This window comes from Anabas testudineus, chromosome 13 (genome assembly GCF_900324465.2).
Source record: "Anabas testudineus chromosome 13, fAnaTes1.2, whole genome shotgun sequence".
NCBI lineage: Eukaryota > Metazoa > Chordata > Actinopteri > Anabantiformes > Anabantidae > Anabas > Anabas testudineus.
In genome coordinates this window covers 24256554-24284481 of record NC_046622.1, presented here as the reverse complement: position 1 = coordinate 24284481, position 27928 = coordinate 24256554, and the positions used below count along the sequence as shown (strand labels likewise).

At 38.9% G+C, this 27928-nt stretch overlaps 1 protein-coding gene across 1 annotated transcript; it reads right to left on the bottom strand.

The window, feature by feature from the left end:
* Nucleotides 1-27: 27 nt before the first annotated feature.
* On the bottom strand, nucleotides 28-25964 carry ngef (neuronal guanine nucleotide exchange factor). The gene is made up of 15 exons (XM_026369271.2): nucleotides 25471-25964; nucleotides 20179-20257; nucleotides 16363-16701; nucleotides 15896-15957; nucleotides 14127-14371; nucleotides 10018-10178; nucleotides 9740-9892; nucleotides 5772-5901; nucleotides 5598-5672; nucleotides 4669-4758; nucleotides 4092-4255; nucleotides 3593-3751; nucleotides 2267-2346; nucleotides 2079-2183; nucleotides 28-1955 (listed from the first exon to the last, which is right to left on the bottom strand). The coding sequence occupies exons 1-15, from the start codon at nucleotides 25763-25765 to the stop codon at nucleotides 1708-1710; spliced, it is 2385 nt and encodes a 794-aa protein (XP_026225056.1). The 5' UTR covers nucleotides 25766-25964; the 3' UTR covers nucleotides 28-1707.
* Nucleotides 25965-27928: the final 1964 nt, after the last annotated feature.

Genomic DNA, 27928 nt, shown 5'->3' with positions numbered 1-27928 from the left:
AGCACATGTAAATGAGCAAGACAGACACATTTGTGATTGTTTTTTTTTATGAACAATAATTTACATCTTACAAAATGAAATAATTATCGAGTAATTACTACTTTAAACACCAAGTGTTTGCATTACTGTACACATACTGTATTTAAAGACACAAAGGCTTTACAATCATGCTGATCCATAGAAGTTCATAGTGTTATTATTCTACACAGTTTGAACATATTGCAGATATTTGGCATTAAATTGCTATAACAGCATTTATTTCCTATGTGTGTGTATGTGTGTGTGCTTTCTTATTAAATTAATGTTAAAGTGATACTCCACACAATCTATATTTTGAGTATAACATAACACTATAGATTGAGTTAATCAGTGTTTTACTATTAAACTGTGAAAACTGTGGTCACGAGAAAGTGGGAATTTAATCACTAATCCTAGGGTTCATGGCCAACTACCCTACTGTACCATCTGAGAAATAGCCAGTCTGCGAGAAGGTGGCTGTTAGAGTGTAGTTTGTTCTTTGACAGAAGCTGCAGTAAAAATCTGTTCACAGCAAACCATCAAGGAGAATTATAGAATTTCACTTTGGATGCAGACTTGAATCAGCCTTTTCAAACATACAGCAGGGTAGTGGAGGTGTGATGGTCCGAAGTCAATTAAATAAAACCATGTAGGGATATAAGCTACAAGATAGTTTTGTGGTTAGTGACTAACCACAAAGAGACTAACCGTTAGTCTCTTCTCAATTTATTTAGGCTAAAACTAATGAAGTGTAGCACAAACGAACATTTAGTCAAAATCAAATCAAATCAAATGATGCATTTTTTAAAATGCAATATGTTATTTTTTTATATAATTTTGAACTAAGCCTAAAGAAAAATAATTTCATGTTCTTGTGGCAGATTTTGTGGCATCATTCTCAAAAACTACATTTTGGGTGGAGTATCACTTTAACTCTGTTTTAAATAACTATTGGTTTTCATAAAGTCTTTTTTGATGTATTGTATTTTAGACACTTGTACAGTGGCCCTGAAAGCTTTCTTCATTTGCCTTTATTTTGTCTAATGTGCATTCTTTAAAGAGCGGTTTGGGTTATTCAAGTCTGTCTTAAAAAAATAATGATGAAACAAGTACTGTACATTTAGTTTTCAGTGCCGGAATGAAGAGTAAGAAAACAGAGCAACCAGGACCAAAAATCTAAATAGTTTTAGGACAGACCTGAAAAATCCCAGACCCATCCTTTCAGCTGTGCTGCATTGGGTTCTGAGGGCCACCATACACTCTGTGTTGTTGTGAGTGTGGATTCAAATTCAAAGTTGAAAGGTATTTTACATGGGAATTAATACATTCAAATTTTAAAAACTTGCCCATGCAGCTAAGGGATGTTTACAGTACCTTTACAAGAACTTATAGGGTTATTGCCATCCCCACATAAAGCTCCAAACCAAATATTAGCCGCCAATGTGCAGGCTTACAAAACACCTTCACTACACGTTGATATGAGACATGCAGCATCGCTTGTATAAGGTTACTGAGTCAAGCACTTTTTTTAATTTGTCCCACAACTGTGGACTTTTCTAAAACCATCCACAGTTGTGGGACAAATGAAAGGGACAAGATGTCATTGTGTGGGAATTAACACATCACATGTATCCTCATTATTCTTCTCTTAGTGCATTTGGTCCTGAATGGTAACATTCATCCACTGCTTTAACTGCTCCCCCCCATTTGATCGTTCCAATTACTGGAGAAGCTAGAGACTTTATGGGTGCGTCTCCCTGCTTTCATGCCAACCCTGGTTCCACTTTGATGCCCTCCTCCTCCTTCCTGGGCCTGCTGGATCCTAAATGCCTCTCTCAGGTTCTGAGCTCGGACCTCCTTGCTTTGGATCTCTTCTACTACTCGACTAGGGAACCAGCCTCTTTCACCATCATGGAGCCTTTCACCCATCATCCAGCCTGGAATATAGAAAACACCAAAGACCAGATGTAACAGGAACATACTGTAGGGAGACTCAATTACAAAATTTGTCTTTATATAAACAAGAAATGGGATAAGAAGGCAGAGTTGTGACTACGCACCATCATCTGTTCTCTCTAAGAGGTTCAAAACATCAGCCATTTCAATGGAGAGCTCATCTGGCTCCTGAGATGAATATGACTGAATACACTGCACCTGTGGAGAGTCTGATAAAGATCACAGTTAGTTTAAATATCCACTCCTGTATGTTGATGACGGCACTCAGTGTTGGTCTGATGTTCTGTCTCACCTGCTTGGTGGGCACTAGTAGACATAAAGCGTGTGCGTCGGTTAGGAGTGAGAGCACACATCCATCGTAGCTTGTCACTCCTGTCCACAGGATGACATAAATTAGTAAGAGGTTAAAGGTAAAAAAGCTTTTTAAAGAACCACACTTACTTCTTTTATTAACATAACACTCTGAACAATTTCTCCTGTTGTGTAGATACATAATCCCACATTCAGGTCCAGCTGCCTGTTTTCTTGTGTGTTTATCCCGTTCGATTTGTGCACTTCCTGCAACCCTCTCCAGTTTTAGAGCAGTTTTCTGGCTTGTGCAATCTCAATGGCTGGATTTGTTTTTTGGACAGCTTGGGGTTTTAGTGTCTTGTCTAGGGATACGTGGCCAGGAGGAGTTGGGCATGAAACCCCCAACCGTAGACCTGATGGGTAACCACTCCACTGACTGATTTACTGCTACCCCCTACTGCTTGAAATAATTATTAAAGCACTGAATGTGCCAAAGCTGCACTTTGTTTTAGAAACTGAAGTGTCCAAACCTTCTGGACTGTCGTGAGATTCTTAGCTGTTATTTACTACTGTCTGTCATTTCAAATTACCTCTGCAAAATATCACATTTTGTACATTGTAAATATGAAGAAATGCAATTCTAAATCAGATGTTTAGATTTATATCACTAGTGGGAACCACTCTTAGAGTTTTCTGTGTCTAATCTATGCTTATGCTGCAGGTACTAGAGTATGCAATAGCCAGGTTTCTACACTGTACCCTATACCTGGAACTTATCCACTAATTTCCAACTAGGACTATGAACAGTCCCAAAATGATGTAATGCAAATGTCCTAATGTATATATCCTGTACAGTGCAATGTTGTGCAGCAGATAGAGGTGGAAATCAAGTTGTATTATTATTATTACGGTAGCTGGGTGTTGTTATTGACTGCAGACTGAAATTCATTTCAACATTAACTTTCATTTGTATCTGTTGTTCATAACACACACTGTAGATACTGTAGAAGTAGCACCATATAGTGCAGCTATTACTGTGTCATGGTTTCACAGTTGAGTTTTCACATTGCCTCTGCTTTTGTTGTCATAAAAAGGTGTTTACATATGTCTACAGTATTCATGTTAGTGTTTTACAAAGTTACAAAGAGTCTGTGTGTGGAGGCTGTAGAAAGACAACATAATGCTTAACTACTTTAGATAGATTTGACCAGGGAAAATCTTTACAGTCACGTGGTGACATGGATCCACATTGCTCTGGTTACTAAATGGTATGCATAAAATATAATATATCCCTCTGGCCTAAGCTGATTGTGCTTCAGATACTCACATGCTGGAGGTCTTGAGCATGTAGCTGACCTGACGATCCTCTTGGTTCTCCAGCAGCTTGAGATTAAAGACATTAGCCAGCATCTGGCCCTGGTCTTCGAGATCTTCAGTCCTTAACATGGCCCGTGTGCATGAGTCAAGAACCTGGAATTTCTCCCCACTGACAACAAGTGACTGAATTAACAATTGTGATTTGATTCTAAAAATAAACATACATTCAGTTGACAAATTATTTATTTAAGTCAACTGGGCTAAAACTAGGTCAGTCTAATCCGACAGACAAACAAATCCTCGCTCCCAAACGTGATAATGTCCACGTTTCGTTTAAACTGTTTGTGTGTTGAACTACATAATCATTTTGGAGAATGTCATTTGTGTTGAAAGACATTTCCATTACTTAGCACGTCACACGTATCAATGAAACTAGGCTAAATAGCATAAACACATCTGTCTGACTCAAAACAGTGCAAAACATAAGGAATACTTAACCAAAATCTTACCTAGAGCTGGGCTTGGTGACCAGCAGCAGGTTGTTAAAAAGGAATAAGTAGACTGGTTGGTAGAGCTTACGGCTCCGCATGGTCCTTGTGCTCTTAGGTCCTGCCATTAGCTGCACCTCACCCTTCTTCAGCAACCAGCGCGAGTGGGAAATGATGGGCACTGACTACCGGGGTTAAACAACAGGTTCACAAGGTCAGGTTCACTCTAATTATGTAGAAAACGAACTGTAGTGAATACTTTAACTCAACTAAGTGACAGATACAGTATACTGTACATTTACAACAGCAGATTTGCTTTGGTTGACCTCAGTGAATACTGCTCATTTCTTTTCTTTGTAATACCCATTAGTCACAAACAGGTGGAACATCCCCCAGCACTCTTTCCAGTACTAAATGCAATGCAAATACATTGCAAGGACTTTTTCATCTCACTATTACAGCCAGATGAGCAAGACTTTAGCAAGGGAATGAACATTTAAATCAAATCAAGACCCCCAAAATCTGTAATGTGCTATCAAAGCAGAACTGTGGTGAACTTGCATCAGCTGGAAATGCAAGACGACCATACTTTGTTTACCTTGGATTTAAACTCCAGTGTTTTCTCAATGCTGATAAGCTCCTCAGTGCGACTCATTTTCCGCACTCCTTCGTTACAGTCTTTCACAATCTGAGGAAGAGACCATTTTTTTAAAATGTATTATTTGTTTTTATTGTTTTTATTATTTTTTGTTATGACACCCAGTACCCAGAAAAACACAACTAAATCTAAACAAAATAAAAGGAAGACACAAATATCAGCCATATTGTACCATAATTGTAAAACATATAGTTTTCTCTTCTATTCTTGAAAATCATTTTATACTTATTTGCTTTTACACAAAAATCCTATTTGTGATTGTTAATAAAAGTATTAACATCCTGAAACTGCTGTGTGTTGCTGCCACAGAATGTTTGGATTTTGGTTTTTTTGTGTCTTTGCTGTCTTTGTAACGGAGCGTGTCTTTGTTTTTTTTCTTAACATCACAGACACATCTGCCAAGAGGCGGGAGGGAGGAAGCTCCACCTTAAAACCAATCGTTTTCGCGAGACTTGCCACTCACTATAATCTACTCGGTTTGTCAGCATGACAATGTACAGACACATTTCCGGAACTCCAGGGACGTGTTTTTTTAAACCCCAAAATATGGGCTGTTTACAAGGAGTGGTGAAGCAAGACAATAGTAAACATACATCAAATATAAATTTTAAATGAACTGCAAATCATTGCATTCTGTTTGTTTATATTTCAAAGTGTTTATATTTCACACAGTGCGCCAACTTTTCTGGAAATGGGGTTGGACTACACTGTTCATGATACAGCACATATTCCTGGTAATACACCAAAAATTGATGCTTGTGTTTATCTGATAAGTCAATGCACTACGTGGATAAAGTACTATCAACATTACAACAGTCATATCTGTATACTGATTCATCCTTGCAGAACCCAATTTGACTGATGCTCACCTGCTCCAGTTGCTGATGTGCTTTTATTGCATTCGCCTCCCGCTCTGAATTTTCCTCAGCTTTTTTCAAAATGTTCTGTGAGCAACAAAGTCAAATAAAATCATTAGGCAGTTCAGAAACACTAAATTCACACTAACAACTTTACTGTACAGCGAATCATGCTGACACACTCACTTGTACTAGCAGCTTGAGTCTTGTAATCCTCTGGAAAGGAAGGATGAGGAATGAGGTGAAGGACAGGCCCCTAACACGTGGGTGTTTCTCCAGTGTAGCCATGGCTTCTCGAAAAGCCTGGTTTCCCTCTCTGGACAGAAAATAACGATACTTAGTTGATCATACATTGTACACACACAGACAGAGTTTTGGCAGTGTTTGAGGCCTTAAGGTTTCACTGTTGTAAAGCATCCCTTAAGCTTTTAGTTCACTTAAAGGATAAGGCTGGTGTATAATTATCCCATTGTCAACAAATCCCATGAGCACTTACAGACTTTCCTGTTCTGTCTGTGACTTTTATCCTCAAGTCAATTGTTTCCCACAGACGTACAGTATGTACAAGGAACTAGAGAAAATAGTGCTATTTTCAGAGGTAAATTAAGTCATCTGGTGTACAGTGAGTATTTCCAGCAACAGAACAGTGTGTGTGGGATTGAGTCAAAATAAACTACAGTGTGCTCAGTTCTTTTATGACAACGTAGGCCACACCAGAAACAACACCGCAGCCTCTAGTGCAAACACCTCTGGCATTCTCTCTAGCATGCATGATAAAACAACCACTGTGGAGTTTTTCCTCAGTTTCAACTACTGTTGAGCTTGATGAAGTAAGCAAGCAGCTGGGCTTTTCCCCCAAACTGTTTAAATGTGTTAAATCTGTCGTGCATCTAACATCCTACATATTAATGATGTTAGACTGCTTGGTGGATCCTTCCTTTACTCCCTCAAGTGTTGTTATTACTCATTAAATGAAAATAATAGTATAGATATATTCATAAACAGTGACTCAAACCTCAAAATTCATCAGACTGTATACTGTATACACAGTTCAACAATTATCTTTTACAATTATCAATAATAATCTTATACACATGATTTTTAGCAGTGTGCCTGGTAGTAATCAGAACATTGATAATGACATTTTTAACAGACTGGGATTCTGCTGTTTCATCTCCTACTTGGAGGACAGACGTTTGTGTATTTCTATCAGCTGTGTTGAACCTAATAATTTCCCTCGCATCCCTTAAAGGTCGATTTTAAGGCCATCACTGTTTAATCTATACACACTTTTGCTAAACAGAACAGTAATCACAGTTTGCTGTATCTTCATTATTCAAATAAAACACTGGATTGGCCCCTTTCCATATTACTGACCTGCTCACTGACTATAGCCAAATCAGACCCCTCTCTAGAATAAACTACCAAGCGGCTTGACATCACTAACTACTGTTTTCACATTTAAAAGTAAGTCTTTTGTTTCAGCTGACGTGGTTTTACTTTCTGTTGTATCATTGTTTGTTACATGGCCTTTGTTTCTAGGACAAATAGTGTTGGGTACACGCGGCACTGAGCTATGATCCCTCAGCTGCTGCTCTTTCTGGGGTTTATTGACAAGGGACCTTAATTGAACCTGTCATTTTGAAACTATGAAGTTTTTCAATCACCTAATCATTAATTTACCAAACAGTCTGACTACATGCACAGAACAGACTATATTCAAATGTTCTGCGTCACTTCAAGCAGCAGCTGCTTAAATAAGCCAGTTATTTTTGCACATGTTGTAGTGTCAGACAGCAAAGCCTTCTTCTTGTTCTGGCACTCCTTTTTCTGCACCGTTGGGCATGGGTATAGGTTTCTATGGCTAATCCTCAACAAGGGTGCTTTACACGCCCCACCAGCTCAGTTTGTTTTGTAAACACTTTGACTTCTGACTGAAACCTGCGTCCTCTCCCTTTGTGGAGGCTTTCTGGTGAAGAAGGTGATGTTAACTTCATGTCTCACTTGTAATGTTTCATGTTTCATTTTAACATCAATTAGACTAATGACTGTCAATCACATACCAGAGGTGACACCCAGTTGACGCCCTATTTGGAGCAGTATTTCCCTACTACATTACACTGCCAAACCACTTTAAAACCCAGCATTTGAACCAGGAAATGAAGACAATAAACGTAAACAAAACAAAACTGTGGTGACGAGAAATGACAGCACTTCCTGATTGTGATTTTCCAGTACATTTTTACCAATAACAAAAATGGAGGTCTATAGCACAGACTTCCATTACTATTTGACAGTCAGAAAAACATCACCAGCCCCATCTTTTGAATGTAAAATGTTGATTACATGGTAAAGCACTTTATTTCATCAAGATTCCAGCTGTTTATATGGACACTGATCTGATAAGATGTTCAATACGTGTAAAGTGGTTCTAACAAGAGAAATCTAATGAACAACTATACATTCTTGTACAATTCTTGTTAACATGATATATGAAGAACTCATAAAAGAAAAACTCAAAAAGAATTTATAGGAATTTCAAATTTGCTGTCCAACTGGAGTCATTCATAAACTGATTTGTTTTGGTGACCAAAGGTCAAGGGTCAAGGTTTTATGACCTTGTTTTCATCCAATAACGAATATGTAAGGAATGCAGTATATGGAATTTATTTAAATTTGCCACAGCTGTCACCTTGGACGACATAATGTTTTGATTAGATTTGATGAACTGTTTAGATTTTGCTGGCCAAAGATCAAATTTACTTCGTGTTCAATTCTTGTTGCGAATGTAATGTCTTATGAACACCTTGAAGGAATTTCTTCTAAATTTGGCCCTAATTCTCTCTCCTTGTTGGGGTCAAAGACGAACTGTTAGGATTTTGAATTTTAAAGTTCAAGTTCACTGGGACCTCATGTATGTCCCATTCTCATCAATGCACAATGTCATAAAAGCCTGGCAGGAATTCCATTACATGTGGCACAAATGTCTAACTGCATCAACTCATTAGAATTTGAGTCTGGACAGGCATGTACGTAAAGTTAATTAATAAAGTTAATTGAGCAGAACATGTATGCTTGGTGTAAACCCAAATTTGCAAGCTTATGTGACAATGTTGCATAAACTGTGACACCAGAAACAAAAATGGCCACTTCTGTACCTCTGTTTTTCAGTGTGAAGTAAGCGAACAAATCACCTTTATTGCTTTATGAAACGCAAGTGTGGAAATAATCTGCATTGGAATGAACACCAGTGAAAATCTCTTAAGAATCTACCAGTCTGCTAAAGACAAAACATGCGCCACGACTGAAAGAGAAGGGGAACAGGTCTTTGTCACATGTGTTTCCTGAGCTAATGAAACATTTCTACATTTCAGTGCATTCACTAATGTCCTCTTATATGGACTTATTTAATCTTGAGTTTGATCAGACCAGCTGATGTAATTTACATGTACAAAACATCTTATAAATAGACTTTATTAGGGGTGGCAGCAGCTCAGGTGGAAGAGCAGCCGTCTATAAGGCCCAGGTATAGTAGTTTGATTCCCAGTTCCTCCTAGCTATCTGTCGCTGACACCCCATAGTAGTGCCGATATGTATGTCCAGCAGCTGTTCAACCACAATTTCCATATCCATAAAGTAAGTCATAATTAATTCTGCATCTCCAACACATTAGTTCATAAACTAGTAACAGGCTTTAAGCTTTACAGAACATACTGTGTTTTATAATTGACTGTCAAACAACCAGCAAGCTGGCAGAGGTCCCATTTAGTGTCTTCCATCTGATTTGACTGGCCTTTACAGTGCGTGGGAACATCACACTCAGGTATGCGCATTTCATGAAGAGGGACATACACATTTTGAGTCACAGTCAGCCACACCTAGTGCGAGATGAAAAGCAAACCTGTTCTCCTGTGGAACGAGACAGGCTGCCAAGATTCACAGACGTAAAAAGCAGCTATGTATTTTGAGGACGCCTATTGTTCTGCAGAAACTCACAGCTCCTTTGCCTCCAAACATGTATTCATCAGCACTAGAGGCAAACACGCCGAGTACTATTCTGAGCACTGTGCATCTTTTGAAATACTCTCCTATACAAGAGAAATCATTTTTCACTCCACATTCTAACAGATGTATTTACAAAAGCAGATACTCACAAAATGCGTCTATAGGTCTTCTCCTGGTAGACCTGGTTAATCACATATTTGATGAAGACACTGAAGTGCTCCACAGCATGGTGGTAAACAATGTCACACACGTCAGAAATCAAAATGGACTTCTCAATTCGGTGCTCAAGATCCATCAAGAACCTGAAAATATCAAGAGACCATTATCCATACATTTGAATAAAATGGGTGAGGACTTTGCAGCTGAAATGTATGATCAGTCTTTAGTTCTGAACTCATTTCGGTGTGTTATCATGACATTGCCCTACCTCTCACTTGCTTTCATGACTTCCTCGATGTTGGAGAACAGAAAATGCATGTCAGATTGGCTGAGGGTGCTGATTAAAACAGGGTTACGCAGGAAGTGAGTCTCTAAAATTTCCAAACTCTTGTAGTAGGATGCTTCTGAGGTAACAAGCTCAAACATGGCCTACAGTGGACAGAAAAGAAATCAGAAGACCACATTACTGAATCCAGAAAGCAACTGGTACAGTGAAATTTCAATCATGTCTCCTAAACATTCTTATGCAAACAGACTGCATATGTGATTATGTTTTTGGAATGAACATAATTTATTATTATTATTATTATGCCATTATACAACATATTTGATAATATAATAACATAATACACTACTAAAGTGTTCCATTTAGTAATAAAAAGTGAGTCACAATGAGATGGTTAGGATGTATGTGCAGGAGTGACAAACTGCTTAAGTTCAGAGTCCCATGTTGGGTTGGGCTATATTTGTGTTTGCAGAGAATAAACTGTCATCCCTGTGACATGGACATGCTTTGCCTAGACCAAGCTGGATTGAGTGTCCACGGGAAATACCTTAAGAATTTAGGTGGGTGTTGTAAAATGGCTCTACAGAGTTAGAAATGGTATCCAGAGAGGTAGCACTATAACTTGAATGTACGTATTTCATAATCGGCACAAGCAAGCACTAGCTCTTCTTCTAAACTGCTGCCTTTTTGCTGATCTCCATGTATTCTGAGGTGCTTGCTAATGACTGGCTTAATTAACATTAAACATCACTATGTTGAGTGTCATTGTGTTTACTTGTAAAGATGTCACTTGTAAACTACAGCGGCAATAAAAAGTATGTGAACCGTTTAGAATTTCACAGTTTTCTGCCTTAATTTGTCACATAAAATGTGATCTGATCTTCATCTGAGTCAAGAGTATTATCAAATATAATGTTTCTAAAAAAATAACACAAAAGAAAATTCTGATATTTCATGTTTTTATTGAGAACAATCATGAAAACCTCATAGTGATAGTGAAAAAAGTATGTGTTGGAATTTGGAATTAAACTGGTTTCCTGTTTACGACTGTAACCCGGTTAGTTGAGTGCATGTAAACACACTGAGTGCGCTGTCTTGACTGTGACAGCTACTGGATGGATTGAATTTGGATAGACTGCAATGATCTGCAAAACTACTGTATGACATTCCCTTAGGTGTGTTGTGTTCATCACTAATTAGCACATTTTAACATGCTGACATTGTCACATTCATGACTGATTTATAGGAAAAACACTGAAAAAATAACCACAAGAACTGAAATACTAGAGAGACACAACAGATTATTCAACAAGCTTTACCTTGTTTTCCTCTCATGTGATTGACTGTTAGATTAATTCTAAGTAGCCTACTGCTGCCTTGGGCTGCCTCAGTTGCTCATGTGACCCTTGTCTTGTATATTGTATAGTCTTTCATACCAGAGGAGCATTAGTGACTTTCTGTGACTGTGCTCGGTTAATTGCTCACATATAGGAATGGCATTCATGTGCTCCTGTGTCTCAAACTACCTAAATAAACAATTTTGTTCTCATTATTTGACAACATAATATCCTCAACTTAAACTATGTTAATTCAGCTTTATGGGCTAAATAACAGTAAACTCCTCTCTAATAATGTACAGTCAGCAGCTGTTTAAAGCAGCAAAACCATCATCATCACCTATATGAAAGCTTGCAGTAATTCATTAGTACACCTGGAAGTGGTAGCTTCCATATTTGTTTCTTTTTTTTTTTTTGGTTCTAAATGTTCAGTAAACCAACAGCAGTTTGCAGATTATATTCAAATATTTCACAAAGGACAATAATTGCTATGTATTTTAACTTTTCCACTATTTAGTCAATCAGTGAATTTACCTGCATTTTGGGAAGTTTCAGTTAGCAAACACATTCATAGAACATGTAACTTAAAAAAGTACACAAAGTACTGTATGTGGAGAGCCTACTTACTTTGGGCAATATTATATAATCGTGCTGTAATCAAACATCTTTGCAAGCACTGCAGCTGATGCTGAGTCAGTAGGTGATGATGACATTTTAGCTCACTAAACAGCCATGTAAATGATAAGCTACACTGAATTCCTGTTAAGAATGCAAAATTAAACCCAGCTGAACTTAATTCTCTATTTTCTTGGACTGCGTTTGCTTCAAACTGGCTCCACAGCTCTCCGTCAATCTGTCTGTTACCTGGAAAACAAAGCAGTGATTAGCACAAGGCTCTACCACACTGTGGAGCTCTTATTCATTCTTTGTACTTGAGACCAAACAGACAACTATGAAAATATTAGAATTAAGTTTGAATAATGACTTCTGTTATCTCATACCATCTGCTGGATGTTTTATGGAAGATTATTATTCAATTATTTTGACAGTTTTCTAAGTGGTGTCTGGAACGCCCTGCTTCAGCCTCCACATTATATCTGGGGAACATGGATGCTGCTTTACAGGTCCACTGCTGAAGAGGAAACTTGGGAGCTGGAAACTGTAGCATATATTTTCTCCCCAACTTCAGCTCATACTGAACATTCACTGACTCTGCACGCTGTCGCTCTCTCTCTCTCTCTTACACTCATCAGCACACTCACACTAGAGCCAAAGTGTGCCCACACAGCCACAGTCACATCCTTTGCTGTACCAGCCTTTGTAAGACCAACTAACCTATCCTACATCTTCAAACAGAAGCACAAACAGATGAACTCACAGTAATAGTCACAGTCAATTGCAAAGTGTTGAACTGAGTATTTAGTAGTTTACCTGTTTCAAATATGACTCCACTTGCAGCCATGAGGAAAACAGTCATTGCAGTGTGTGTTCACCATGGCACATCTTCTTCTTTGTTCTTTTTGGACATACGCTGTCAAATGTCCTGTTGTCCTTGGATGTATAATTAAAACCGGGTACCAGACTCGAAGGTGGTGCCAGGTCACTAGAAAATTGCTCTCCTGGCAGATGAGCCAAAAACGTTTGCCTCTTCGTTGTGCGACCCGCTCAGCCCTGTCTCCCAAAAAGTACATTCCTGTGCAACTAAGCTGCAACTGTGACTATATTTCCCTAGGGAATTTAATCCACTAGGTGGATTATGTTCTGATGTAACAAATGTTTTGAATGAATTAAACACTGCTGTACATTTATTAAGGGAAACAGTCGCAACTCTAGCTGGGGTGGATGGAGGAATTTGACTCCAGAGTCCTGTTTCTGATTTAGGCAAGTGCAGTACTTAGGTTGAGAATCTGGTTTTTAGACCACACTCTTTACAAAAAGAGTATATTATATAAAAACTATAGATATATTGTTGTGTGATATGTACATACTTGGACATTGTGGCTATTAAGATAGCTCAGCAGTGCACATTAATTTCTCAGACAACTGAAGTATGATAGACAGTTGTGGGACAGGGACTTTTGTTCAAGTGCCAGGTAAGTTTAGTAAGTTAAATGAATGAGTTTGTCAACCTCAGTTGAATTGGTCACACCTCTGTTTTAACAGGCCATATCCACCTTAATGTTTCCCTTGCCTCCCACGCCCACTTGCGTTCTGGTTGTCACTGAGATTGTTACAAAAATAAAACTCACTGTTACAAACGTTAAACCTACACTGATGAAAAATTAATTATATAAAGAGCGACACTCAACATTGTTTGTTTAGAGGCAGCGCAGAGGAGTTTGTATTTGCAAGACTGTGGGTGACCACTGGCAGCAAGACTGACATATCCCTCCCTTCTAATACACCCATGTCATTTCCCTTTATGCACAACCATCATAGTTGATGTCACTGTCTCTCTGTATCAAGCCTTTCTTGGATTTATTGCAGGGCTGTTCTTTTGGACTCTTAATGTTATTTGAGATAGGATGTACCTCATCAGCTAACAACTGTGAGAATTTTTTCCAAGATCAGAAATCCACATTCCCCACTCTTACTATTTCTGTTATTACAGATTCCAAAGGACTGCCTGGTGCACTTATGGGTTAACGTAGATTTCTTTAACAGTGAACAGTAAAACCTTTAATACTTGATAGCAGTATTCTATAATTTACACAACTACCCATTGAACAGCCCTTCACCCCCAGACTTGCTCACCTCTTGCATTATGATTTCTTTGTGTGGTAATTGGGTGAGCAGGCCACTAGCCTGCACGGCCTCCAGGTTCTGCCACAAGCTCAGTGAGCTGTTCCTCAGCTGCAGCTGTAACACTGGTGGGGACATGACACCAGAATCTCCCACCACAGTCCCTCCCCTGACTTCAGGGGAAAGATTCTCACGCTGTCGCCGTTGTTCAATCTCCTGCTGCTTAGAGGTGTCCCGGTACTCCTGGTACAGGAAGGCTGGAGGGTCAAAAGAAAGCGAGCCAGGCATTAGGTGGGAACAGTTTAAATCATCCTACCACACTTCCAGGCTAGCTGCTGTTCCACCAGTCAGTGCAAACTATTGATCTTAGGCTTCTCTCCAAAGATCAATAGTTTTCAAAAAAAGTTCAAGAAAAAACAAGTGGTCCAGTGGTGTGATTTGATCTTTTAACATCCTGTCTACACACGAACGTGGAATGCCTTGTCCTGCATTAATTGACATCTCCCTCTTGCGATTACCTTCCACCTACATTTTAGCCAACACTTGTCCTGTTTTACAAGACAGAGCTGGAAGAAAATAAGAGTCTTTTTTTCTGCTGCAGTCTGACAGACTCCCACCGCTGCTGATTAGATCAGGTCTCCTGCACAGCACCATTATTAGTTGATCATGTGACTGTGATAGCATTAATGGTGATTGATCATAATGTGTTGGTCTTTGGCTTTATAGTCATTGATCGTAGAGAGGTTCGGTGGTTTATATTCACAAATCAGTTCCCAAACAAGTGAAACAAATATCAGCTGGTTTCGTAATCATCCATGGCTGCTTCAAATAACCCGAGGACTAGGACTTTAGACTTGCATTTGCTACAGCCAGCAATAGCAATGTCACTGAACCTTCACAGATAACCATGGGATGCAGTTGAAACATGCAAGTAAAGCTAAGATGTGGAAGGTGTAGCTCTGTTCTAAGCTTTTGGGAACATAGTGTTCATCTGACAGTAGCCAGTGCAACAGAAGCTAGTCTAGAAGTGGGTAGGACTTCAAGACTTTACCGCAATGTCAGTGCGGAGGCTGGAGAACCACATAGATCCTGCCTCTTTCACCAAGTTTTCAGGTGGGCTGAGAGTTTGCTGGTAAGAACAGACACTCTTTTCAGGGAACATTGGCTGTGTGTATATCAAGAGGGAAGGTGACTTTGAACAGCAAGGGCCTGTTGCATAATCTCACTCAGTCATATACTGCAGATTGCTTTGGTGGGCGTAAAACTGGACTGAGACTTACGTAAGAGAGAGTGAAACACTGACACGCGGCCAAGAAAATGCACAGGTTGGAGGCAGAGCGACATATATCTTGATATCGATTGACTTTCTCTACGCCTTGCTACTGCTTTGTTGAGCTTTTGAACTGTTTACCAAAATTCTTCAGGTAAGCTGCCTTCTTGAGTAAATTTGGTCTAATCCCTGCAAATAACCATTATCCTATGTACACGCTATGTTGAGTAGTCTGTCAACATAGCCAGACTATCAGCTTAGAGAGCTACTCAACCTTGATAAATGAGTCAGAGATGCGCAGTAACAGATACGATGCAGTGCTGAAGCCCCAATGAGTTCAGTTAAAATAGTCTACGTTTGCAAGTGTGTTGTATATGAGAATGTCAGTCCTGCTCAGCCTTAGTCATATAATATATTCACAAATGAGAGATTTTGCAGCAACAGCTCTGGAGGTGGTTAAAGTGGGTGGAATATATGCGCTACTCTCACCCCTCGACAAGCTTTTCCTCACCAATGTTTTTGATGATGTTGAGGCTGTGGCAGATTGTCTGAGGGCTCTCTCCATTGCTCAACCTGAATAAAAAGAGAAAAAGCAATTCCATGTTTGGGCAGGCACATGTGCAAATAAATATGTTCTCTTTATGATTCATTTTAATGTTAAATCGTTTCTTCGGTGCAACAACACAGACACACAACAATGAATTCTTTGCTCTGTCTGCACCAATCAAACAGAGTGCTAAGGTCTAGCACCAGAATAGCACTTTGCATTGTTTGATGGGAATATAAATACATCCATCTGCGCCTGTTCACATTCAATCTGTAGACACACAGAGTCACGATCTCTTCATCAAATATTTTATCATTACTCATAACGAGTTGTTGTTTCTAGATCTACTATTTATTAATATTAAAACCACACACTTGATTAAAACAACCCACCATTCACAACTCTCTGTTTTCAGTGTCATTTGGTCTGACCTGAGATTGGTGTTATCCTGGTCCAGTCTGTCAGAACTGCGCTGTCGTGAGCTCATGGTTATCCCTCTGACCTCCTGTACAGTGCAAGCTTCCGCTGTTTGCTTAGACAGCTTTTTTATGTCTCCGCTATGAATGCCGTGAGTCCGATAAGTGATCATGTCAGCTGTTAAATCTCTATGCTGGCTGTTGGAGGCAGCGGATATGTCCACACTCCCTCCTCCCACTCCTCCTTTTCGCCTATCCACAGCATCCCTGTTGTACAGAGCATGTCTGCTGCTGGCCTCACCATTGCTTGGCAACACAGTTCTGGAATGATGGAGCTGTGGTGAAGGCTGGGGGCTACATATGACAACAAAAACAGGCTTTAGAATCACTTGCAGTCCTTACTGTACTGAAACGCTATGAATTGCTAAAAAGGATTTTCCAGCCTCTGCACAGTTCAGAGAAACATGATCTGGCAGTATGTTCAAATCCTGTATATGTCCTCACAGCTTCAACAAAGTTAGTCAAAATATTCAACATTATTCATTTTTCAACAACTAGTCCTAAAAATCCCATAATCCATAGTGAACCAGACTAAAACTGCTCACAACATCAGCTGGGAATGGGCCATCTTCATCTACCTGCAGCTAGATGCATTATACTAATCTAAACGTTGCAAAGTAAAAAAAAATGCATCCATATTCTTGACAGAATCTGACAGACAGATGAAGATTCATGCATTCTTAGTTCTGTTGTATAAATCTCCATCACCATGAAGCTGGGCACACGTTTCCACTCTCGCAATCTCCGAAGCTGGACGCAGATATGCCCTAGAGCACTTGTTTGCATGTCAGTACTCAGATCTGTCAGTGAAGTGCAGCGAAGAGGAAGGGAAATTTTACTGACTGTGCTGCATCCGTAACAACAAAAGACCATGGCTGTGATGTTTACAGTGATTGTACAGTTAAGTTGTGTCTTTGTCACAGTGACTGATCTAAAAACATTTGTACAGACATGAGGTTTTGGCAGGGTGGCAAAAGTTTGGGGGGGAACACCTGGGAATTAAAGATTTTCTATCAAGGAATGTTTCTGTGCATGTTTGGCGTTTTAATTTATTTAACTAGTAATCTCTATTTCAAAATTCAATCTTCTTTTTCAACTTTGACATTTTTCTGAAGTTGTAATAATAATAATAATGACAGACTTTTTCCTGGCTTGTTTTTTTTCAGTGTTTGAACAGTATATAGACATATTTGTCCGATTAAAGCTTTAAGACATTAATAATTAGTGTGGCACCACTGTACATGTGCCTCTCCGTTTGTCTCCTATGTCTATTTGTGATCAAGGTTTTAAAGTAAAAGGGTGAGAAATGTACACATACATAGATGAACCATAATCATAGTGATTATCACTCACTCCCCAATAAAGCAGACTGTACTGTACTGAACGGCTAAGCACAAAGCCAAACAGATCTTATTGTGGAAATAACATCTCCAATGGAAATAAAAAGTGCTTGGATATTTTACAGATTTCAAACATGTATCGCACGTCTCTCGACAGATCCACCCACAGCTGGCACTAGAAGCCCATGCTGGCCTGAAGTCTGCTGAAGTGACATTCTCACCACACATCCTTCCTCTACTATGAATAAATACTGGTTCATGTGTGGGAATATTATCTGGAAGATCTTTGCTTACATTTGGCCCAATGAGTCAGCAAAAAGGAGTCAGCAAAATCAAGGAGGTCACTGACATGTGAAAACATGACCATTCAAACATAGATGTGTTACTTACCTCAGACAGATAGTTCCTGGGCCATCTCCATTTATTTTAAGAAGACTGTGAGATATGGTTGAAACCTCTGGAATGTAGTTATTTGCCTTTTAGTCTTGGATGTTTCTTTAGTAAAAGTCATACCTTGACCGTTAAAGATAAGATACAAGGGCTTGACCAAGCTGCATTTACCACATATGTTGTGTTATTGGGGTGATTCATCAATAGTCATGTAATAATAGACATGTGACTATCTGTTCTTGTTAAAGAAATACAAGGTTGCCTCAGACCAAACTGGGACCATAACTATACAATTATTCTTTGTCTCTGTAGAGTTAAGACCATCTTCAGGGGTCTCTTAAAGGATCCAGCCACAGAATTAGGACAGAGTTAAACCAATTTGTGGCCACAACAACATTTTCTATACAAATTTGAATCCATTGTGAAATTCACACAAGCTGTAAAACAGTAAAGGTCTGTCATAAAAGTGATACAGTATATTGCCTCAATAAACATGCAGGATAAACGGCTGAGACTGTAATCTTTATTGTCTTTGTGAGGTTCTGCCAACAAAAACCAACACGTCCTCCAGCTTTGCAGTATCACTTGTTGTTACCACCCAAATCGTCCCCTCAGAACATTCTCTGATCTGGTACACCTAGTGACAGGACAATGCCAAGAGTCAGGTCCATGCACTGGACAAACCTATTGTTGTTGACTTGTTTAATTACAACTTATTCAACTTATGTTATTTTTTTTAAATGTGTAAACATAAGTTGTTCTGACTTAAAACTATTAACTTGAACTCAACTCATTAAATTAGGTGCATTATTTCAGAGTTTAAGCTCTGCAGACTTTCTTTGTGTGTTTTGAAAAACCAATTCATGATGGTCATGGTTGTTTCTTTTCATATAGTATGTATAATATAAAAAATACTAACTGATAATGCTAACCAAGATCAAAGTTAGTGTTGAATTCAGAGCCACCCCCACATAGATGCTGTCTTTACACAAGCTATGGTATAAAATGGCATCAACACCTGCAGCTCTACATTCTGGGATGTTTTGGGATACCGAGATGTAAGACTGTAAGGCTGGAAGACGTGTTGGTTTCTGTTGGCACAAATACACAAGGACAATAAAGTTACAGCATCAGCCAACAGGAGAGAGAGTTGGTGGTGACAGAACAGATGTTCAGCCTGCAGAATGTTGTATCTGACGCTGCCTTAAGATGATATAATATTGTACCATTGTCTCACTTTAACACCACCGTTTTATTATTTTACTGCTTTTATGGGAATATCAGACTGAGCCGACATTTGTGTAGAAAACTAGACTGAAATGCTGTTTTGTAGCTAATTCTGTGACTGGATCTTTTAAGGGATCCATGATGACATTAGCTTCCCCAGGCAGAAGTCTTATATAACACATATGAGTTGATGATTTCTCTTTTAATATCGTGCTGTTTTTAGGTCACACAAGACTCGTCATCACACAGTTTTACATGTCTTAGAAGTGGTGCATGCCCTGACAGAGATTGAGAAGATTTTTCTAGATCCATCTTATGAAGGGTGACATTATGAGCTTGTGAAAATGCTTTGGTTGCACTGTGTACACTGGAGGAGCAACAGTTTCAGGTGCAGTAATGTTTCTGTTTCAGCAAGTGCAACTGTTGTTTTAGGGAAATTTCTCTATTACCACAAAATGTGAAGAGTAGTTTCAAATTTCTAATTCAGAAGGTAGGCCAAACCAACAATGGAAGTATTTGGGGGCTAGAAATGAAATCATATACTTTTCATATTATATCACAGTATTGGTTCTTGAACCTTGACTATTCTGGTTCTTATGATTATAGTCTTCTAGGTAGAACAGAACACATCAGGAAACTGGCAAGGCATTAACATTCAGAGCAACTTATCAAAGTGGTGTGTGTGTGTGTGTGTGTGTGTGTGTGTGTGTGTGTGTGTGTGTGCAGAGTTTAAAAATACATTGTGTGCCTGTTTGTTTTCTGGGTGTGTTTGTGTTCAATGGTTGGGTTGGGCGTTGAAGGCATGCGCACTCACCGTCTAGCTCCAGGCAGCAAAGGTGATTTTTGGGGTAAAGGTGCATTAGAGGAAGGGTCCAAAGTCTGTCTGGTGGAATCTGGTGAGAGAGAGGAAGATATATACATTAAAAAGTATCTTTATCATGTATGCATGTATGTGTGTATATGTAGAAATGAAACCAAATGTACTAGCATTACTCTGTGTATTGCTTAGTGTAATAAGTAGCAACATCTTTATTAAGCATAATAAACCATGATTCTGTTGTAAAATCACTGACAATTCAGAGGTCAGTCATTTCATATTTTGATACAGTTCACTCTTCTAATGGAAAAGGAACAATTCTTCTTTTTTTATCTTTGTAAATGAGGGAAACCCTATTAGTCACTCAGAACCCACACAGAGATTTGGCATCCAGAATGCATGATTTGGACACTGATGAGAGAATTGTTGGTTAAAAGCCTTGCATTATAACATTAAGAGAAGCATTACATACAAGAATACACCTAATGTCTCATTATTATAGATAAAATAAACATTATATTCATATTTGACATTTAGAAGTGTTGAAAGGGGTTCATGACTTTAATTATAGCTCTCTGTCTGGCGCCTACTGCAAAGTTCATATATGAACTTAAATGATCTTTTCATCTTGATACTAATCAGTTCCACTACAACGGTCATCTGTAAGAACGATATACACACCCATGGCTCACATTCAAACTGTGCTATGAGCTGAATACTGAATACTGAATACTTTAACACAATAAAAACTATGTTGAAATGTTCCACATTGCACAGAACCGCCCCTCTCCTCTTCATTATGCCAGTACATTATATAGTATGAAATTGTGCCATATTTGTCTCTTTCATTCAATCACATAAACTCACTTGTGTTTAAGTTAATCAAAAGATATATATCCAAAACATCATTTATTCTGACGAAAACCACAGAATGTGTTTGAATCCTTGAGTCTGGAGCATTTTATCAAACTACAATTTCCGTGGTCAAGAATACCCTTTCTCTATTATAAACTACCAGTGGTTTATTCAGCTCAGCTAGACCCTGAAGGCCTAAGAGTTTGTATATCTGAAGGGTGTGCAGAGCAGGGCTGCTTCTCCTTTGAGTTAAAGTTAAACTTGACAGTTCTACAGTCACAGTACAGCATGTACAGTAGGTGTTTTACAGCACCTGTACTTGCCATTCTATTTTTCTGTTCTTTGTAAATACAATACCTATCTGACTTGTGTGCTTTAGAAAGGGGCGGAAATGGAAATGACTGGGTTCCAACAGTACAATGGCTTGATCATTAACAATGAGCCACATGCAGCCTGCACCACTGCAAACCTTCAACTTTCAGGCATGCATGCACTGGATCCACACACTGGCCACGAACAAGAAACAGGAACTGTGGATGTAGTGTGGGGTTCAGGTTAGCAGTGGCACATGTACTGTATAGGTATGATGTGGTATGTCTCTTTACCATGCTCTAGTATGAGGCACACTGGCATCCTGGGAGAGCTGGTTCAACCCAGCCAGATCTATATGAATGTGTGGCTACTTAAAGTACCATAAAGGTGCAGTAAGTCATTCTGATCAATTGTGATGTGGTACATTTTACGGTGCACCAGTCATTTATAGGGAAGCTGAGAAAAGAAACCCTGCAACATTAAATGAAGCGTCCTAACCTGGACAGGGTAGTTGAGAATGCCTGGAGTGAAAGAGCTTTGGTAAAGTTTGAATTAAAAAAGCCCTCCAGCTCATGGCTGCCTGTGTAGTGTGCCCTCATATTTCTGGTATTTACGGAGGAATGCATTTATAATCCAGATCATGTGATACTGATATTTATTTGTTATGCTCTTATATAATTTGACTATCTGTACTAATATAAAGTACTAATCTGCACAGAGTACAGATTATTATCCACAAGGTTTTGATAGTGTTAAAATAACAACGCTAGTCACTGGGTATACTTGATACAGTTTTAGGTTTGATGTGGCACCAATATTTGAAGTAACATGGTGAAGTGGTGGTTTAGTAGCTTTGGTATAGCTGCCAGTTGCTGCTTTGCTAATTTAAAATGGAATGTGCCTGAAAAATGTATGTCTGGGTACTAATCCCAGGATAAACCGAGGTTTGTGGGTATGAGTGCTTTTTGGTATATGAAAGGTGACTTTTGTTCCCTTTCCAGTTCCATTTCCCACTGTACAGTGCAGGTACACTGACCAACCAGCTAAAGTACTTGCAGCAACAAGTAAGTGGACCCTTGTTGGCTTTCTGCCCACAAATGAGCAGCAGCAGCAGCAGCAAACCAGTACCACTATTGTGGATCGTAACAACTATCCTTGTGCCACATAAACATAAACTTATCTAAAAAGGTAGTGAAGTCAAGTCATGGAATGAGTTTAGATGATTATTATAATTAGGGGAAAGACATAGATCTACTGTGGTCTACTGTATTTCTCATTGCTATTCAGCCCCTGTTATTTGATCAGAAACACATCTTTTCCAGTCGTGCTGACAACATTCTTTTGTGTTTTATCAAACCAGATGAGTCAGAACCAGTTTTGCATAGAATATTATAAGAGTGTTTGCGACTGTGTCTCAGTTAACAGTATTAATAGTTAATAGTATAATGCCATTTGTTAAGAAGGCTTGTAGTTCATATGCTGTATATTCGGGCCTAGCACCCTCTTCAGTTTCATTAGACAGCATGGCTAAACAAGCAGGACTTAAGGACCCAATCGGTTCCCTTCAAGTGTTATATTGGCATACTCAGAGACTTTCATTGGAGCTGTTGGAAGAAAAGCTATGATGTTATGGGATATGTGGGGTTGAGGAAAAATAACTTAACAAAATTCTCAGACCACCTGTTTGCACCTAAATGAAATGTGTAAATGCGACAAAATCACCTGTCTTAGTTAGTAAAAAGTCTTGTATTGTGTTTCCATTTTTTCAGTTATAAATATGCATACATAAAGTCAGTCCAGTCATCCATCATCTAAACTGCTTTTCCTGTAAATGGTCACAAGCGTGCTGGAGTTAATCCCAGCTGTCACCGGGTGAGAGGCAGGATACAACCTGGACAGGTATTGCAGGGCTGACATACAGAGACAGACAACCATCCACACTTACGTTCACACCTAATGAAGCAGCCCAATAAAGTTCCATGTCTTGGGACTGTATGAGCAAACTGGAGTACCCAGAAGAAACTCATGTAAGCACAGGGAGAACATGCAAACTCATTTGTATTCAAATGCATATATAATGTAAATTAGGAACTTTGGACCTGATGGAACCTGACCAGTTGTTTTTCCTGCTTCTAGTGTTTGTCCTACATTGAGCCAGTTCTGTCTCTGCAGGCAAATTAACTCATTGACATAACAATAAGACTGATCAGCTCATCTACTTTAACTCTGGATAGAAAATAAAGCAGCCCTGTATTCTCTTCATAAGCTCCATCAACAGCCTTTTTCCTTCATAAAGGTGTTTTACTCTTTGAAATTGTAAGTTTTGTGAATACAGTCACTGGATCTCTGTGTTGGTTTCTCACTTTCTATTCAGTCAGAAGTGAGTTTTGGTTGTTAATATATGAATATGGAGTTTAGACTGGTGTTTATTTGCTCTACGGTGTGACATGTTTGTTCATTATCTATTATCTATTATATCTATCAAAGCAAAAGTCATATGATCATATGGACAAACATATTAGACCTATTTAAATTGTCAAAAGCTGCTAAGTGGTGGTAAGACACCTTAATAAATAATCTTAATTCATCATAATTTCATCTTTACTCTCTTTTCTAAGGAGGAAGCTACACTTCATCAGAAAACACAAAGGACTACATACCCATTTCCACAAAGGTTGGGATTTTTCTAGACTAAAATGTGTGGTATCTAGCTTGGACCTTTATTTCTCTGAATAATGTCAGTCAACTTCATGATATTTTGGAAACAGAAGCAAACTTAAAATTTAGAGAGTAAAATTAAATAAATGTTGCATCATCTTTTCTTTTAATGACAGTTTTTCATTATTTGGAAAATGAGGATACTAATTGTTGTAGTTTTACAAATGGGATAAAAAAGCTTCATGAAGAGGAGGAGATATAAGTGACAGGTACAGGTGACAGAGTTGCAGGCAGGACAGTCAAACCCTTTGTTTATGAGGTCATGCTCTTGTATGGAAAGACGTTGCCTAAGTCTATAAAATCACATTATCTGCCTCTGCATCGATGATATTTTGACACAAATGGAAGTCAGCCACGTTGTAGGCACAGAAGCAGCCTAATATTACCACAGATGATGATGTTTGTACGCATTGCTGATAACATGAATGTGTTTTTGTCTCATTTTGGCACACATGTGACATGACATGACGTTGGCAGACAACATCGTGGCGTTTCTGCATAGAATTGATGTTTGGCTTCCTCCTTTTTTGAGAACTTTTCAGTCTTCTTTAGCATCTGTGCTAACTTTTGTGAATGTGTTGCAAGAATTATACTCTATATACAAAATTTGCTTGTTTGTCAGTAAAAAAAACACAGAAAATAATGTCTTTGTAGTTTTGTGTGATAAATAAAGGTTGAAATGAACAAATCACAGTTTGTGGCTTTTAACACATGGGGATTATCTGTTCCTTTTTATTCTAGGTCAAAAGTGATCAGGTGACTGGATTTTTGGGATATTTCCCATGTGGCTAAGTGTTTTATGACTTAATTTACTTAATTTACTGCAGGCTGATGCTGATTAGTTATGTATTAAGGAATCACTTTGATCCCTCCCTTTCAGGCCTTTTGAGGCGCAGGGCAAAGTCTAAACAATATATTGTGCTCTATGGATTGCCACACTGTGAACCATTTCAGGCATCAGCAGGATATCCAGTAATTGACAATGTCATTTGAACATACTAACTTCAGGTTGTGTGTGTACTTGATATCATTAGGTCAAACACTGACCTGTGGAAAGAACAGGTGTTACTCATGCTATTGTGTTGTTACATACAGAACCAGTTCCTCAGGTTGTTTTCAAGGAGATTTCTAGTGAAGAATAGAACTACCAAGCCTTTGTTCCACTTTTAAAAACAACTGCATCAACTGTCAAAAGAACTACAAAATAGCATAGTGCACTGTATATTATGTACAAAGGCTCCATTACCAAAGCAGAACTGAATTTCCAACCATGCTGCTGTATTGTGGTGTTCTCCAATGAAGTTAATATTGACAAAGCTTTTAGTTGAACATGTGCAAACAGAACAATAGTTTCAGTGCAAGAAGTCAACTTAAATGTTTGACAGAGGCCTGATGTAGTCTTACTTTCAGACTGCTCAGATGAGGCCAGCCTCTTCTTCCTCATTGAACGATAAAAGCGTGAGTTCCTGCGGTTCGACTCTCTGCTGAAACCGGCTTTAGAGTCATCCTCGTCTTCATCCTCCTCATGGGTAGGTGGAACTGAGGCTGCTGGCTGCTTCTCTTGGGTTTCCTGTGACTTATGCCCCCACTTCCCCCTGAACAGGGCAGCCACAGACATGGTTAATGATCCAAGCTTCTTTTGTTCACAAATGTGATTTAGGGTAATTCTGTATGACTCTGGGAGGATGAAATGTGTCATAATTAGCCAGAATCCAGAAGCAAATCCATGTTTAGAAAGAAAAAAATATCAGGTGAAAAATAAATCCAGTGGTTCCTGTGTCCCTCCTGTCAGTGGGACAGCAGTGTTGTATATAGCTACACAGGCAGGAGAGTGTGTTGCTTTTTTTCTACCTAAGCCCTAATCATTGCATTTATGACTCTCACTCTCTCTCTCTCTCTCCTGTTCTCTGTCCCTCCTCTGTTTGACTCCCTCCCTCCGTGCCTCTCGCTACACCCTGTTACGTGCTGACATTCCTGAACTAAACCTGGCCTTACCAGCCTGCCTGCTTCTCTGCTAGAAAATCTTTCTCTGTTGTGGAACCTGAAAAGCCACCTACTGACAAACTACAGTGTGTTCAAGTCTCTCTTTTTTCAGAGAGACTAAATATGCCTATGTTCTCACAGCTGGATTTTTTTTGTCCAGCTAAAGGTCACAGTTTTAAAGACAAACTAAACTAAATGATAAAAATACAGCATGCATGTTGCAGGTGGTGGATGTTATTTCCTTGTAATGTGTGTAATGTTTCTGATCCTATTGAGTCAGGACCCCATATGGTAGCTGCTGTTCGAGACAAAGAAAGTTTTAAGTTCACTTTAGGCTGCCTGCCTGTGCCGTCTTTCAACAATATGACTTATCATTAGCAAACAGCATATTGTCCCTTGAAAGTGTCAAAAGTTTCTGTTCAAACATGGTTACGGTGACACAAATGATCTTAGATTGCCCTCTATTGTACAAAAAAGAGTTTTTGTATGTAACCTGAATACTCCACATGCAGTTGGATTACTGTACAGAATGTATTTCCTCTTAGAGGATAAAGCTGCAGTATTTTTACATTTTTTTTTTATTCCATTCATCAGTCAATTTTCAGCCACTTTTTCTGGGGCTGGCTCGTAGTTTCAACTTAATTCTCCTCATCAGTGTCTTTCAGTTCATGCTGGCAAATCCTGTGTTCCCAGGCTGGGTTAGATATAGAGTCCCTCCAGCGTGTTCTGGGACTAATCCAGGATCTCCGTTCAGTTACTTGTGCCCAGACGCTGGCACCCACAACCACCTCCTCCTGTGGAGATGAAGGAGCACCAGCTCTGTTCGTAAAGAAAAAGTTTTAATCAAACAATCATCAAACTTGAAGCAGTATTACATTTATATTTGCATTTATAAGTTAGTAGTGAGCATTTCCTGCATACATCTTACTGAGCTGAAATATTTTCTCTTAATTGGGCAAAGTAATAACAATACTTTAATATTAAATTAATGTATTGTATGTTTCTGTCACATTAGGTCTCAAATATGTACACTATTTGCAGTTTTACAGTTTATATCATGATTTAGGCTTTTTGGGTTGTTCTTGATAATTTTTTCTGTATTTGTAAATTGGTTGTTTTCAAGCACTAGGAAAGGGCGCCACTGAGGGCTGCAAATTATTACTATCATTTTCTTGCATCTTTTTCTTGCAGCAGCGCCCCCTCCAGCAGGCGGCGCCCTAGGTGACCTCCTATATGGCCTATGCCAAGATTTGGCTCTGCCTCTGCCAACAACCTCAAATCAACAGAATCTCAACTTACCAGCTTCACAAGGTCAGTTAGCAGCACTAACATCCACTAAGGCAGAGGCATGAGAGAAGTGGAATGTAATGCTGTTGAAGGTGCCAGAATCTGCTGATGAAGAAACTTACCTTGATGTTTTCAAGACTTACCAAAAAGTCTTGCCCATAGAAAAGAATAAACTGTCTGGTGTTGTTGATGCATACACCACCTGGGGATAGAGTGCTAGAGACACTGTGTGTTTCATCCTGCAGTTGATGTTGCGCGGAAAGCAGCAAAACCACACTCAAGTGGAGACAAAAGTTATGGCCTGCAATTGAGGAGGCAGAGCAGCTGGAAAGACTGCATTCTTTGCTGGCACCTGCACTTTCATTGCAGGAGAAGGAGAGCTCTGGTTAATTGACATGCTATTTTCATTGTTAATTTAAGAAATTTTAATTTCTTTTTACAATTATTAACTACTATCTACTATCATTAGTAGTTTCACAGTAAACTATGGTAGAAATTCTGGCAGTTAGAATGACAGTTTTACATTTTAATTAGCCCTCCTGGGGTTAAATAGAAATAAAGATTAAGGCAATGTGGTAGAAAAAAAATTCGA